The sequence below is a fragment of the Perna viridis genome, chromosome 10, assembly GCF_037379345.1.
Source record: "Perna viridis isolate PV_CMFRI_1.1 ecotype Kerala chromosome 10, ASM3737934v1, whole genome shotgun sequence".
Classification (NCBI taxonomy): Eukaryota; Metazoa; Mollusca; class Bivalvia; order Mytilida; family Mytilidae; genus Perna; species Perna viridis.
Window position 1 is genome coordinate 35,790,656 of NC_142454.1, and position 16,381 is coordinate 35,807,036.

At 32.3% G+C, this 16,381-nt stretch overlaps 1 protein-coding gene across 1 annotated transcript; it reads left to right on the top strand.

The window, feature by feature from the left end:
* The first annotated feature begins 15 nt into the window (after nucleotides 1-15).
* Nucleotides 16-16,037, top strand: LOC148605591 (ectonucleoside triphosphate diphosphohydrolase 1-like). The gene is made up of 7 exons (XM_088550403.1): nucleotides 16-354; nucleotides 6,195-6,531; nucleotides 7,427-7,613; nucleotides 9,195-9,436; nucleotides 9,780-10,069; nucleotides 12,649-12,808; nucleotides 15,631-16,037. Exons 2-7 carry the CDS (start codon nucleotides 6,198-6,200, stop codon nucleotides 15,711-15,713), a joined length of 1,296 nt encoding a protein of 431 aa, XP_088406529.1. The 5' UTR covers nucleotides 16-354; nucleotides 6,195-6,197; the 3' UTR covers nucleotides 15,714-16,037.
* Nucleotides 16,038-16,381: the final 344 nt, after the last annotated feature.

Genomic DNA, 16,381 nt, shown 5'->3' on the forward strand with positions numbered 1-16,381 from the left:
TTGACGTGGTACTTGTGTAAAATGGTTTGAATTTTTACCAGTTGATTAAACAGAACTAGATAGAAAGTAAACGCCGCCTTCTACACTTGATAGCTTTTCCTATAGGCTTGATTGTCGGTGATGGAAACCAATTTCACATAATTATTCATTATTGTATTGAATTATTATCCATTTAGAGCAGCGAACAAAATCATCGAGTAGAAACACCGAGGACAGAATTTCGGAGTATTAAAAGAGTGTTTAGATGATATAATTAGGCTTTTTACCTTCTTGCAGTGGATACTTGACGATTTCGAAGAAGACTTTCAAAAACATTTTTCGATATAAAACAAAACAGCACACATATTAAACAAGGTAAGTTAAGTTTATTGATCTCTTGTTACTGTTTTCACAGCGGCAATAAAAATATTAAAGCATTTACCTAGATTGAAAGCCCCAAAAGACACATTTTTTAATTGATTGTGATATTTGCCGATTGAAAATTCAGAAAATGTTAAAGCACTTTTAATGGCAAAAAGTGCACATGTAAGGTTGAATCATTGGAATTAATAATTTCCTGGCATTACAGTGTTCAATTCCGATTGATACATTAGTGATATATTTTATTACAAAAGTGTTTTGAGAGTTTTTTCTAGGAATTTTTGTTTACGTCAAGTCTTTAGTCCCTTGTTTAATACAACTATTATTTGAGAAAAGTTGACTAGAAAACCTAATAACAATATTGCATTCGTAGTTGTCCATGTTAAATATTAAATATCTAGGCATGCTATTGACGTGAAATATCATATAAAACAAAGGTACGACGTTCTTTGTTAATTGCAAATAACAACTCCATTATATAAGGATGCATATCCTACATTTATAATTGTTTCATTTTCCTTATGAAACTGGTAGTTTTTTGTTTGTATTAGCATCTGTCTACCTTCAATACATATTGCAAAATTGCAATTAACTTGTTTCTCATTTCATGTCCAGCTTCTAAGTTACTAAAATAAGAATTGGAGGTTGAATACTGTAAACGTACTAATTTTCGCAGTTGAAAGAAAATCGCGAAAAATGATACCCGCGAAATTGATTTTGAACACTATATTATGCTAATCATTTTTTGAAACCGAGAATATTGGTACCCGTGAATATGTTCACTCGACAAAATCCGCACAAAAAATTAGCAACCGCAAAAATTTATATGTTTACACTAAGTGGGGTACTACCAGTTTACACTAAGTGGGGTACTACCAGTTTACACTAAGTGGGGTACTACCAGTTTTCACAAAGTGGGGTACTACCAGTTTACAATAAGTTGGGTACTACTATCTTTTGGACTGTTTAAGATTCAAACTGAAGAGTTTAATATGATTTTATTACCTCTTTCAAACTGTTGAGATTGTATAAAAAATGTTTAGGATTATAGTCAAAATAATTTGTTTTTAAAGCAAGCACGTCTTCCTTTCTTAGAGTTTGCAGGGAAAGTACAACAAAATCTTTCTTCAGTCTCACTTCACACTGTGATGACCTTAAAACATGGCAGTAATGTAACCAATCACACTTATTTACTGTACGCTGAATTACGAATTGCATAAATGTTTTTTTTTCTGAATTATTTTAATTAATTTAGAAAATTCAAATGGCGTGTTCAGCACTTTATTTACGATATGAATGTTAAAGCCCGCTTTAAACTCGTCGTTACGCTGCTAAATAAGTATCGACAATCTCTAAGTATAGATAGATATCACTCTTCCCAATTTTTTACAAAATCGCAATATGACGAGCTCGGCTGATGGAACAGGACATGCTTATTCTTCCAGAATATTTGATTTAAATGCCGCTTTATTTTGGGGGGACCTGTAAAGGTCCGGGTGTCAAAAGAATAGGCCTGCAGCAGCGCTAAGCTTGTCGTAAAAGGCGACTAAATAGTGCTCAGAACCTTAGCCGGGGGCTAGGGCGCTCTGCCCACGGAGCAACTGGGTTGTGTGCCCAAGGTGGTGGAATGGGGTACCCCTGGTATGTAACATGCTGGGGTTGTCAGGCTATAATACGGAAAACTTGACCGCAAACCATAGTGGTGCACCGTGTTGGGAAAGATCCCACGTTCCTCGCACGTTAAAAACCCTACTGTGGTATTCTCCCGGACTAGGAATCATAGGGCTCCGCCACAGGAGGCTAAATTGCCCGACCCTACCCACCTCCCTATTTCCAATGGCACTCAAAATTTGTCGACCCCATTATCCTTGTGTCCCATTTCATCATCATTTCATGTTCATTTATCATCCACTTCATGTTCATCGCCTGAATATAGCTGAAATATTGCTGCTCGGGCGTTAAACCCCAACAAACAAACACAATTATTTTGGGGGGAATTCATATTGCGAGTGCTTTATGATTTGTGTACTCTATTGTTTTTTTATGTAATTGTATTTTGGATATTGAATATGATTATCATTCCTGTTTCTTGTTTTCTCGTCATGTCGTTAGATTCTGAGGTCTCCGATTTTTTCTTCTATTTGGAATTTCGGTTTTTTTGTTCATGCATTTCATGGATAAAATGACACTGAAATATTATCTGTTGGTGCATTACCAAGTAACTTGCGCAATGACGACGCGACAATGCTTTAGTTTACAATAAGCACGAAGAAATACTTGAACTCATTTTAGAATTATATGATCTCCTTACTTAAACTTTGTGTAGTAATGCAATGATTATTTTTTTCTTTTTCGTTTTGCCAACCCCACTGGATTGCAGAAAAGACCTTACCTTTAAACATATAAAAATAGATGTAGCTATAATAGGCTTACTCACTCTAAAAATTAACAAATATTTGATATATAATACTTAGCATTTTTCTCTTGACTGAAACTTAAGAGAGAAAGAAAAAAAACTTATGACCAAACCATACAACATACGCGATGACTTTTTATTCCGTATTGTCCTTTCTTTTCATCTGTGGAAACACCCCTTACGAACCTGCGTATGGATTTTTCATATTGCAAATCATATGTGTCTGATTTCAGAGCTTGCCGAAACTACGCGGGTTGTTTGTTCTAGATTTTTTTCAATTAGGCTTATGGAACAGGGTTATGTTGCTGAAAGATCAAAGTCATTACCAAAGAAGTTTTATGGTCATTATTACGAACTCCTAAATCGTGAATCCATCTGCACCAACTTGTTCACCGTGTCATACTTTTCTTTTTTTTTTTCTTCCGGTATCCCATGACAGTTTATGAGCAACTCGGCGGTTTTTTTTTTCTAGAAAAGAAGTGGACACTTACCGTAGCGGTGCCCTGGTTCATGCACCACGGTTTTTGGTGGAGTCCGGGTTGCTCTTTCACTTTTGTCTCTTATTACGTGTTATATAAGTTAGTTCATGTTCTTTTCCGTGTGTGTCTATTTTCCCTGTCTAGTCTTTACTCTGGGAGTATATTCTTTTGATTTCCGCTTGAGCCTTGCTTCGATTGATTACTCTAGCTAACCCCAGTAAATACTTTTTACCTACATCTCTAGGTTATTTTCATACTTCAGTATAACTCTTTATAACATTTGATAAGCGTTAGTATTAAATCATGTAAGTTCACATTAGCAATCTAAAAATTTCGTTAAATGCATCCGATTTGCAGAGGAATGTAGAAACTAATAGAAAGAAAGATTTGGTTAAAAAAATGTAAAAATGTGTTACACTTTGCAGGTACATGTACCATTAAGATGATTTTTTCTTGGTCATGACTAGAACATAAATGGACAGGTCAAATACTTCTTAATCTGAGTACATGGGCATGAAACAGAAACAAAGTCTACATACACATTGCAGAGAACCTAAAACAACAACAAAAACAATTACATGTATATAAACTTAAGATACGAAAAACAAGAAGTAAACAACAAACTTAACCACTAGCAAATTGGCTGGGAGAGCCATAAAATAATCGGTATATTTTGAAGAATTGGTGACACGCACACGCAATATGCGACTTTTGACTTAATACTTTGACCACAAGGTCAAGAATTAGTAACATTTTAACAGAACAAACTGTACCAGGGCTGTATTTTTCTATTTGGAATGTGAATAGATCACCACATAATAATGTATTGTGTACTATCACTGGTTATATTTCACTATGAACGTCTAACTTAGATATCATATTCGCGCTCTGCTGAAAAATCATGGTCACGCGATTCTCTCTTTCTTTTGAGTTGAAGTTTTGAGTTTGACTTGCACATTATACAAAGACTACTTATTTCACCACTTGGTGAATGACTATAGTTGTATTGTCCGTTTTGTAATTTAATTTTGATGTTTGGGTTTGTCCTATGACCACATTTAGGTTTTGTTTAACAAAATGTTCACATGGAGTCCCCCCGAGTTGGATTTTCATTTCTGTAATAGAGTTGTAATTTGATCTTGAATACAGTTTTGGAAGAGTGCATCATGATACTTAAGACAATTCTAAATGATTATTTAAAATATTTTACCCCTTTAGCGAATATAAAAGTACTAAAGAAATATCTTTACGTAATAAATGTCATCGGTAACTTAAACCATCTTTTGTCCAATTAATATAGTCATTATATATTAAATATCAGGAAATTACCAGACGTTTACACGTCATAAATACAAAAAAGCGATTTTGATGTGAAAGGAATTTCATTTTCAAACCTATAAATCGACAGAATTCGACAAGTTGTATGCAATGGATGGTTGTTATAAACGGAGAAGCATGTTTAAAAGTCAATAAAAAAGCATTAAATGAGAATGAGCCTGAACTAATCAGAAATAAACTTTTCTTGACTTCATTGTTATTACAAAAGAGTGGACTGAGAAAGTAATGATAAATTAAAGAATTTTCTTTCGAGTAATACTGAAATGAATAGAATAAACATCACCTGGTATTGTCTGAACCTTACACGGATAAAAATTTAAAAAAAATGTTTGTCTATTTGGATTAAAGATTTTAGCATGATAACTTTAAAATACGAATAAGCCGAACACAATACAAAATAGGTAAATAATTTAGGTGCTTTCATTTGAAAATTTTGATTCCATTTTAAAAAAAAAATAAATACTGGTGTTTGAGAACTTGGCAATACAAAAACTTAAGAAACCTAATGATGGTTTATTATTTAGATATTTTTTTTCTTTCATGAGGTGGAAGATCGCCTGTGAAATAGCTACACTGTTTTTTTTTCTTTTTTTGTTTTTTTTTAAAAAGGAATTTGCATAGATTTCGGGGGGGGGTCAAAATTGTATAGATTTTGGGGTGGGGGTTCAAAAATACGACCCACTTCTTGTATGGTGTTGTATCAACTGTTCTATTCAATCAATGCATTTAACGTCGTATAGTTCGTCATGTTTAGATAACTCCTTTCTAACCGTCCAGTCATGTTCTAACTTCAAGAGTTTTGAAGTATTATTTAAAAGGAAAAAACCCGAAGATTCTGACAAAAGGGAAAGGGAATGGACATCTCTAACGTTAAGATATACACTAACATTTGATTATTTCAAAAACAAAAACAAAACAAAACACCCCAAAACAACAACAAAACAAAAAGAAAAAAAACAAAAAAACAAAAAACAAATCAAATCAAAACAAATACGAACAGACAAAACAACATCAAAATATCAAAATACTACAATTAATGTATAGTATACAATATTTAATACATTGTATGGTGCAAGAATACAGACGTGTTTTACTTCTTTGATATGTTGAATTTACATTTAATGATTCTATGCAATGTTTAGAAATTTTTTTTTTCTACATAATCAACAAACACAAATAACTAAACACTTATCTTGGACAGTGTATTTATTCAACAAGCACGCTACTAACGTTATAAAGTTTTGTTGACGCTTGATACATGATATTCTTTGAAATCACACATTGTTTATTCATTTGATCATACGAAACCCATGCAATAGCCACAGAAAACCTTAAAACAACTTTCCTCCATTATCTGATTTAGTATTCAATTAGAATGCAAAGGACTTGTTCATTTGGTAATTCTTGGGTTCTATCGTTTTTCAAATACAGTTTTACAAAGTACTGTATGGAATATTTCGCTCTCAAAGTCGATTTAGGTATTTCATTGTTAAACATTCCATGCTAATTTTTCTACCATATCAATCTGTTATTACAATTTTATTAATAAGACATCTTATTATTATACTTTTCGCTGGAATGTCAGTTTTGTAATCTTTTAGAAAATGGAAAGACGTGGAATACTTTGCTTATTGCTATATGTTATGCCATCACTCAGTAAAGCACACCCTTTGGGACAGCATCAATACGGTGCGATCCTTGACGCTGGAAGCACAAGTACCAAAGTTCATTTGTACCGATGGGTCCCTAAGACTGTTGAATCAGACTTGCCAAAATTTGAAGAAGTCATTTACAAAAAGTTCAAACCTGCTCTAGGTAGTTTCATCAAAGATATTCATATGATCAGACCTTACCTACGTGAAATTCTTAACTTGTTACAAGAACTGATTCCAGAAGAACTCCATGACAGAACCCCTGTTTATTTAATGGCCACTGCTGGTAAGTAAATAAATACATTATATTAAAATCACTAAATAAAGAAGAGCCTCGAAAATGTAATTCCATATCATGGTACACTTTACTTTAAAAATTTCAAATTGCTTAATAAAGTAGGATTGATTCAAACATAAATTTTGGTTCTATTTATACATTGCTACAACAAATTGTTTTGAGTGAAAAAAAACTAGTATGATATTTTGCGTTATGTACCCATTTTTTTATTATTTGAATGATTTTTCAGATTTCATATTTTAAATATGGATTTGATCAATACATACAAAGGATGATTCATATTGCGACAAGTGAAACTTTTATGATGATTTAATTCCTCTTATAGTCCTCCGTGATACGCCCTGCATGAGTTAGAAATATTCAATTTCCTATTGCAAATTTGTCTGGCTGCTTGTTACGGTACATTTCTAAAACTATGCCCTTTCATCTTGTTTTATCTCATATAAGTTATTTGACAACACAGCTTATAGTAAACCAAACCGTTTCAAATAACAAGGTTGTAAATTTCAACATGTCGAGATCTTTTATTGTAACAGTGCAAAATATTAGGGAAAGACGTGATAAAAGTAATAAGAGAAATGAATGAAAATGTCATACAAAATTCAATTTGTCAAACTTAAGTTGCCTGACATGCTTGAGATTACTTTTGCTAAAAACTATATCTATTTATAATCACAATAATCAAGCCAATTTCAATTATAAAAAGAAGATAGGGGTTTGATGTTTTGACTGCCTGTGAGGCTTAACTAATTTCCCCTGAAACAATGTTTTTGCTGTTAATTCTCGTCGTCTACACTAATTCTTTTAGTCAAAGCATTCTAGAAAGACAAATTATAACTATAAACCACAAGTATAGATAGCAATGATTACGAATGCCTTGCAGGTTTACGGTTTCTTGATGAGGATAGCACCGATAGCATTCTGAAGGAAGTAATTGCAGTCATGTCAAATCGAAGCATCAATCCATTTAAATACTTGGACGGCTATGCCAGAATACTGAGTGGAGAGGAAGAGGCCTTATTTGCCTGGATTTCCATCAATTATCTCTATAACATGTTTGATGTTTCTAAGTAAGTATTGAAGAATGACGCAGATGGTTCTATGATTGAGAGAAAGATATATTTTGCATTTTGAACGCGGTAGAAAAAGACTTAACGCTATACGGTTTTATTAACTATTTCACAGAGTTTATTAGTGCGAGTTCAAAACAAAGCAACCAATAATATTATGCCACAAAATCAAGTAAGACAAATTAACATAAAATTCCGCAAAGAAACATATAAAAACATATAACACTAAAATATTGGAGTATTATGAATGCCCTTAACACAGAATTGGCCTTTTTTGGTTATTTTATTTTGTCTACCAATATATAACATCTCTGGTTTTCATAACAAACAAAAGAATATCCCCAATCTATGAAATACAAGAAGAAAGTGACAAAAACAAATGATTTCACATCGAATCGAAATTAATGTCATTCAGATGAGCCTAGAAATATCAATTTTAACGAATCATTTCTACTGTCCGGATATGTTCGAAACTCGCAAACACTATATTATATACTTATATCAACTCTATGTGGCTTTTGATCTACTACGTCAAATGTAAAAAAAAATTGACTGTCCCTGTCAGGAACTGACAAAAAGAGAATAGAATACAAGGATTTCATCATCAATGATTGAACAGAATTGACGTAAAATTAATTAAAAACGGAGACATCTTATGAATATTTCTTATTCTTGTGAGACACTAGCCTGCCACTAGAGTAGGATTTTAGTGCAATTCAGAACATAGCTTCATTTTCTTGATTGGAAGATCGTGTAACAGTTTTTAAGATTATAGAAATACAACATCTTGCATTAATAATTACAATATGTGCTATCCAAAGACTGAATACTGCAAAAATGCAGTCAAGTAATATGTAACATGCAATTTATTTGTGTGATACTAATATGGGTTAAACCTCCCATCTAATGGGTATGTGGTAAGCGGCACTGGGGTATGTGCTATTGAGCACTGGGGTAATTGGGATAGTGTAAGGGAGTTTATAAGTTTTTTACTTGAATGATAAATTCAAAATATATAATCCGATAAATGATAATGATAACTTGATTTCTATCATGCATAATCCGTGTATTGGTTGAATGGGAAATGGAGAAAAGAGAATGGAGCGACGGGTAATATGGAATTTGGGACGGAGCAATAGGGAATGAATATGGTTGGAAAGTTACCCCTATAAGAGCTGTATCTGTCGTGTAGCCAGATATGTCTTCGTTTGGTATCTGTCGTGAAGTAAGAGATGTATTCGTGTGATATCCGTCAGTTATTATAAATCAAAATGAAACCTTTACACAAAAACAAATCAACGATATAAAAAAGATGACTCACAAAGTACTTAAACACCTGCGGTTTCTATTTCTAACAGTTTGCTTGCTTGCCGTTCTAGCAATAAAAGGCCTTATTTGGTAAAATAGGACGAATTTCCTTAGATTGATATGTGACATATGGGAAACCATGGTTGTTTTTCATAAACACGTAGGAATCGAATTTCACTATTTTACTTCCGGTTAACCTTTACATTCAGAGTATGTAAAAAAATGAATATTTGAATATTTTCTGGTAAAGACCAAAATAATATTGTATTTTAGATCTCCTCAAGATACTATCGGTATGGTTGAGGTTGGCGGAGGTTCAATGCAAATTGCTTTTATACCCGAGAGGCCAATTTACGCGGGGAAACAAGCTGTTATAATTGGTGGACGAGAGTATGACGTATATGCACATAGTTTTCTGTCATACGGAGCGAAATCCATTGGTATGCGCATTGAAGAGTATCTTGTCAGACAAAACATGCAAGCAGTTGTGCTCACGAATCCTTGCATGTTAAAAGGTAATTAAATCTATATATCCTATCTTTATTTATGTAAACCCTTATAAAAAGGAGTGACAACATAATTCCAAAGATATCTATCAGTATAACTTGATAATCCTTGATTACATTATGTCGTTTTTATCGAACTAATTATGACTAGCACAGAGATAATTACTTAAATTAAGCGTTTCAAACTTTAAATAGGTACTATAACATCTGCCTCGCCTGAAAATTTACAACATTAATAATTGCCATTCGTGCTTTTCGATGAAAACTTTGTGTTTAATTTGTATGCAATAAAAATAACATGAAATAAAACATGATGAGAATATCATTAAACATGATTTAATTATGGTTGAAGGTGACTCACATAATATCACTATTGATGGAAAAAATGTCATGATTTTCGGAGGAAGCAACGGCACAGAATGTGAGAGAATTATTGATACCTATCTTCCAAAGATACCCGAATTCCTCTGTTCTCCAAAACCATGTACTATTGGCTCTGTCTATGGCCCACCTGTTCACAGGGAGAACTTCCTCGCTCTTGGATCTATCTACTTGACAGCAAATGAACTTGGACTTTTAGGAGATAGTGACTTGATGAGACCTGTTGATATGTATTCCATGGCATCTGGCTACTGCAAACTGGTACATAATCTTTAAATCATATCTTTATTTACAAATTCAATCTAACAGTGTTTCAATAACAAACAAAAAACAAAAAACAAAAACAAAACAAAAAAAAAAAAAGAAAGAAAAAACCTCCCTCCTACAAAAACATACAAATACAAAAATACATACCAGAAATACAAAGCACAAAGTTGCCCTTTACATAAATCGTCAATTGACACTTGTAATTCCGCGATGTGCGTTAATATGTAAAACGTTTGTGTAACATATGAAGAAAGGCACAGTCACTTAAATGACTTCACCAAACAAAGCTTAGGTAACATCAACATATCATATATTTCAGATGTAGTTTTTATATTAGCTCCTTCAGCAATTCGAAAATAATTGCTTGATTAATGCTATTCTGACAAGATAGTTTAGCTTAAGCTGAATTTCAAAATCCAGCGGAATGAAGAAAAATATTTTCAAGAATATATATCTTTTCATACTTCCATTTTTTTTATTGTCGTGAATGTTATGATATGTATTCACTTAAACATTGTAAAGATATGGGTTTAGGATTTAACATACATTGTTCCACAGATAAATTCTCCTTTTCTCTTTTTGTCTTGAGGGTTTGAATACACGGTTCTATAGGAAGGAATAAAAATACTCGGAACATTAATTAATAACAAAAGTTTTGTTTTCGTTGCCAGAAAAGATACAAGGATATAATTTTCTATTGGTAGAATAGATTAACCCATACACAATTACAGTATCTGATCCCCGAGGTTAACAAAAACGTCATTTTATTACAATGTTATCATTTTTCATCATAATGTGTGTGAATCATGACATAGCAACACGTAGTTGCAAAAAAAATCGAAAAACAAAAACAAACAAACAATACAAAAAACAAACAAGAACATTAACCAAAAAAAAAAAAAAAAAAAACGAACAACAGAACAAACAAGAAAAGTGACAAATTGTTTATATTGTTTATGCAGTCAGAGATTTAAAAAAAAGGTGACGCAAATGGTGTCCATACAAAACAATGCATTAGTTGTGATCAATTTTATAAAGATTCGATGCTCTATTTCAAATTCAATATATGTTATATTACAGTGTTAGGAATGAATTTAAATGTCATTAAATGTCATCCATTGGTTATTAGATGTCTTCTGTATGTTTGTTTTTTGAGAAATGAACACATGCAGAAATAATGACAAATTTTAACAAAATATTTACTATTACTTGCTTTCCATAGGTAAGTTGTAAATAGACAAATAGCGATGTTTATTATGTTTGTGAACTGATTTGAATAACATGTACCTGTTTTCTCGAATGCTTTTGCGTAATCAAAGGAAGCATAAACTTTATGTATCTTTATTTCAAATAGATCATAATTATATGAAATAAGGGAAATGGTGTAAATGTACAAACTCAATGATATTCAAAGCCATTCGTGATGCGTAAATCATGTCAACCGATATTTAAAATATCCTATGCATATCAATAACATTACTTTTTCATGCATGTATGTTTTTGTAATAATCAACACGAACACTATCCAACTTATCGGTATTATCTGGTGTTAAGCTGCTTGAAAAAGGTAATAAAAAGGCAGGTTAAACGTTATTTACTCAAAAAGAAAATCAAACGGACATCTCAATAAACACGAATGATGTGTTTTATTGAAACAAGTTTCAGTTTAGCATTTTAAACATGTCAAAATTATTGTATTGTAAATATTTTTTAATCAAGTAGGAAATTCAAAACACGCTCTACTGGAACATTAAATTGCTTTATTAAGACAACTTTGGTTTATGAATGAACTCGAATAAAGATCAAGGAAGTTCATTGAGGCAAAAGGTTAGTTCACATTTGAGCAAATCACCTAATTATGATGGTTTAATTTTAAAGTTTGAATACTTGGAAAGTATTAAGAGTGGGCGTTTAAAAAGAGTTACACACATTTTCATTGATAATTTCCCCTTATACTGAACATAAAACAAATTGTATTTTATTCATAGTTTTTACATAATGTATTTCTTTTTAATAAAATATTTATTAATCTGTTATGCATGGTATTATGGGCCGTATGCTGAAGTCGTATTTTCCGTTCGTTTGTTTCTAGCAAAGTTGTCTGTATAATTTAGGAAATCGTTTTTCTCGACCATAAACTGTAGAATTATAACTCATAAGCGACTCAATTTCAAAACACATACAAAATAACAAATACTTTTGAAACTCAAGATCAGGACCCGGTATCATAAACAAATCTCAGACAGAAGATAACCTCAAATCCCTGAATTCCCTCAAATGTTTGAAATTTTAAAAGGCCTGGTCCTAAGCGCCACAAAAATTTAAAAAATAACTTAAGTCTGAGAAAATTCTTAACTGTTTGTGACGTCATCAATTCCAAATTCTTTGATTTGAGTTACCATGGAAGTTAAGAATATTCCCAGACTTAAGTATGTTTTAACTTTTGTGGCCCCGGGGCCTGATTGGTCGATTTTTTTTTGTGGTTTAGACAGCGTTTTAAAAATATGTTATATATACATAATAAATAAATTCATCTTACTAAGAATTTAAAAGTGGTCTTTTCTTATCAACAGACTCTAAAGGAAGCCGAAAACAAGTTCAGCATCCCAGCACAGTGGGCTTCATTTGATTGCCAGAATGGACTCTACATACCAAAACTACTCAAAGCACTGGGGTTCAATATGAATACAGAAAATATATTTGCTAAGCGAAAGCTGAACGGAGTTAAAATCGGTAAGGATTTGTTTTCAGTTTTAACTACACGTGTTAAACTTGTGTTTAGTCCACATACACTGTTTCTATATTTAAAATGAAGTATTAAGGGCTAAACAGAATGTAATTGGGTAATTAGTTTCACAAGTTTAATGAAGTCAGGGGACTTACTATTAGGCAAATTAGAGGAAACTATTCTTAGAACAATGTGACATGAATAGAATGATAATTTTAACATTTTGCCTTGTGGTATTGAGTGTCTGAGACTGATAATGAATCTCCAGACTTTTGTTCTAGCCTGCACTTCTGTTATTAGATTACAGTCTCTGATACAAGGCTGCATAAGATTTGGTAGTTTGGTTCCCTCATTTAAATCCGATAAAGTGTCATTCAATACCCAGTTCATTATGTTCCGGAAATAGACAATAAGAGTGCCTTGACTTGATATAAACCTAAAGTAAATACGGATGAGGCTTAAACAGCGGGAAAATGCGAGGCTGTGTCGAGTATTCTTACCGCTTCGTGCGGAATTCATATATCAAAGTTTTTTTTCCAGTCAGTGCACTACTATCGTCTTTATACTGCAACAAAATTTTTAACGAAAAATGACGTTTTTTGTTTATTCGAAGCGGACGACATCTTCGAAACAATACAACGTTTATGAAGTCACAACATAAAAGTTGTATTCAGTCAATGACCGTATATCAATTGTTAATATACGGTCAGTGCATTTTCACTGTCAAGTAGAACTATTGCAGTATAAATGTTGTAATCAGGACACGATGACCGTCTACCTTAAGTTAAATAAAACATTGAATATTTTATGTTTAAAAAGCCCAAGAACCGTAACTTGTTTTTTCCAGCACAAACATTTTTTTTCTTCCGTGAAAAAAAAATAACATGGATATCGTGGTTGAATAATGCAAAAAAGTATAATTATCATTATACATTGAAAAGGATGTCAGTAATCTAAAAACAGTTTTCGGTTATACATGAAACCACAAAGTGTTCTAGCAGTTATTAATTGAAGCTGATTAAGGCTTTATGTCCTTATATATACTTAGGCTGTGATTTTCTTATTAGGCCAGGCTTATCGTTCATCACAATTTCTGCTTCGAAAAAGGCAGCTATCATTTAAAGCAAAACTAAACATTCAAGCCCATTTAAAACTATTCCTAACCACGAACATTGTAGACGACAAAGTTTCAGTGTATCATGTGTTTATTTAAGCTGCGTCAATACTTTCTATCTTTGGTTATATCGAGCTTCATATATAGAGAGGAAATTAAATAAGCCTACTTGCAAACTTAATTTTCTACCGCATACGTAATAAGAAAGACCTAAAACATACAGTAAAGCTAATTATTTCAAACCATTGTCTTAAGTTCAATTAATTTAATTATACAAAGCATTGCAGACAAAACAAGATTTTATTGAATATCTAAAGTAGTATGTTGTGGTTTATAAAGGATTGATGGAGTGTGGTTTTTCATCGTATGACCGATATTTCATGCATTTCATGACTAGAACGTTTAATTAATCTAACATATACTGCTCTGCGCTAGTCAAACACGCTGAGCCTTATTTTTATTTTTACCTTTTCGCCACCGAGGTGGTATTTTTTTAGGAAGCATGTTGGCATACTACTGATTAATGTATTATAACGTCTAGCTAGAAACCGCCTGAAAAGTCATATATGTGTGTTTTATAGCTCGTTTAATTAAAGTGTATATTTCTTTTTAAAAACATACCCCGTTTTAAATGATATCTACTATTAATGTTCATTTAACAAAAGAAAACAGAAAAAAATCACAAAGGCAATAAAAACAAACAATCAAAATTAAAAATTACAATACATTGTGAGCTAATATATGACATATGATGACATATCACTGTGAACAGCTTACTACATATTTTCGCATATTAGTTTTACTTTGTAACTATGTATGTTAGTTTATACTCTTTGTTCTGTGTGTCACTTTTACATGTCTGGTCTTTGTCCCTGGATAACATTATTTTGATTTCTTCTATAGCCTTGGTTCTCTTGATTACACTTAAACTGAATAATATGACTGTATAAATTGAAATCTTTGACACGTACCAGGTGAACTGGTAGGGTAGATTGTCTATCGAAAGAGAAAAATAACAAGAAGTGATCCTTAATACCGCTTGAAGAAATATACACATATACATAAAACAGAAGAAACAGTGTTAAACCATGGAAAATCATTGAAGAAAGTAAGGGGTACATCTTAGATATAACGATGGCATGACAAATCACATACTAGACAAAACCACCTAAAGGACGCAGCGCAAGTCAGACGGGAGGTGATGAGAAAATTCTGGTTTATACAAGACACGTTGTGATTGTTGGAATATAATTTACTTTTTAATAAATAAATAAATTTTGTTTTACCTTTCGATACAATTATTTACGTCATCACCTATAAATTTAAGTAGTCGATGGAAAGTTCTTATTTTCTTTAGTAAATCAAGTGTAACAATTACTAATTATTCCAACATTTAGATTTTCTCAGGGTTTATCCTTGAACAATTCGATACCATGTGATCAGACAACGCTCAACAATTACCGTCGCATAATTTGCTTCTGGAATATGAAGACATCATTATGGTTCAGTATAATAAATGTTTGTCGACTATTCATTCGGAAAGCTGTTAATTTAAAACCCTCAAACCACCTATTTCCTTCAATGTTTCCTCAGGTAGTAGTAGGTACTATGCATTTAATATTCTCGAAATACCCATTCAATAAATTATAATATCATAAGACGAATTGTAATTGTTTCCTTTTTATTCAGGATAAATTTTGACACTTATTACAGGCTGGAGTGTCGGAGCTATCCTCTATGAAGAAGAGAAGAGCTACTACACTTTCAACGCAGATGCCAAATTCTTGCTAAACTGATTCATAATGGTTGTCAAGACAGTGGTTTAATAATACTTAGTTTTAACGACATCGAACAGGCAGAAAAAAATCCCAAATATTACCGGGTTAAAACATAACTACAAATGAGATCATATTACACAATTAACATTTGCGAAATTTTATCTTTATTTTTGTTTTAAGATATCTGACTTCATTGTATTTTATTTTATTTTGGATGAAGTCGATGATCCTTGGGTCAAAGTGACAGAGTATTTCATTATATTCGAAATATGCATGATTGCTTAAGTGAAGACATTGTAAATACAGACTCTCTACTGATATATATAAATATCAATATTTGAATTCGTTTTTTTTTCGGTTATCATAAACTATGTACTTACATATACTTCACATCATGTCCAGAAACTGTTCCTTACGTCTTGTCCCAGATGTTGGTAAATGCAGTGGGCTTTTTGATGTGTCAAAGATCTTAGTAATACCTGCTTCGCGCCAATGCAAATAGTTTTGTTTGATCCTGATTATGTTTGTCGATATTCCCAGTTGTTTTTGTTGTCCGGGTTGGTGTAATCGTAGTACAAAATTAATATTAATAGTTGTTGGTGTAATCCTGTTTTATTTAGTTTAATCGCAGTGCCAAATCAATATTCCTAGTTGTTGGTGTGGTCCGATTTAGTGTAACCGCCATA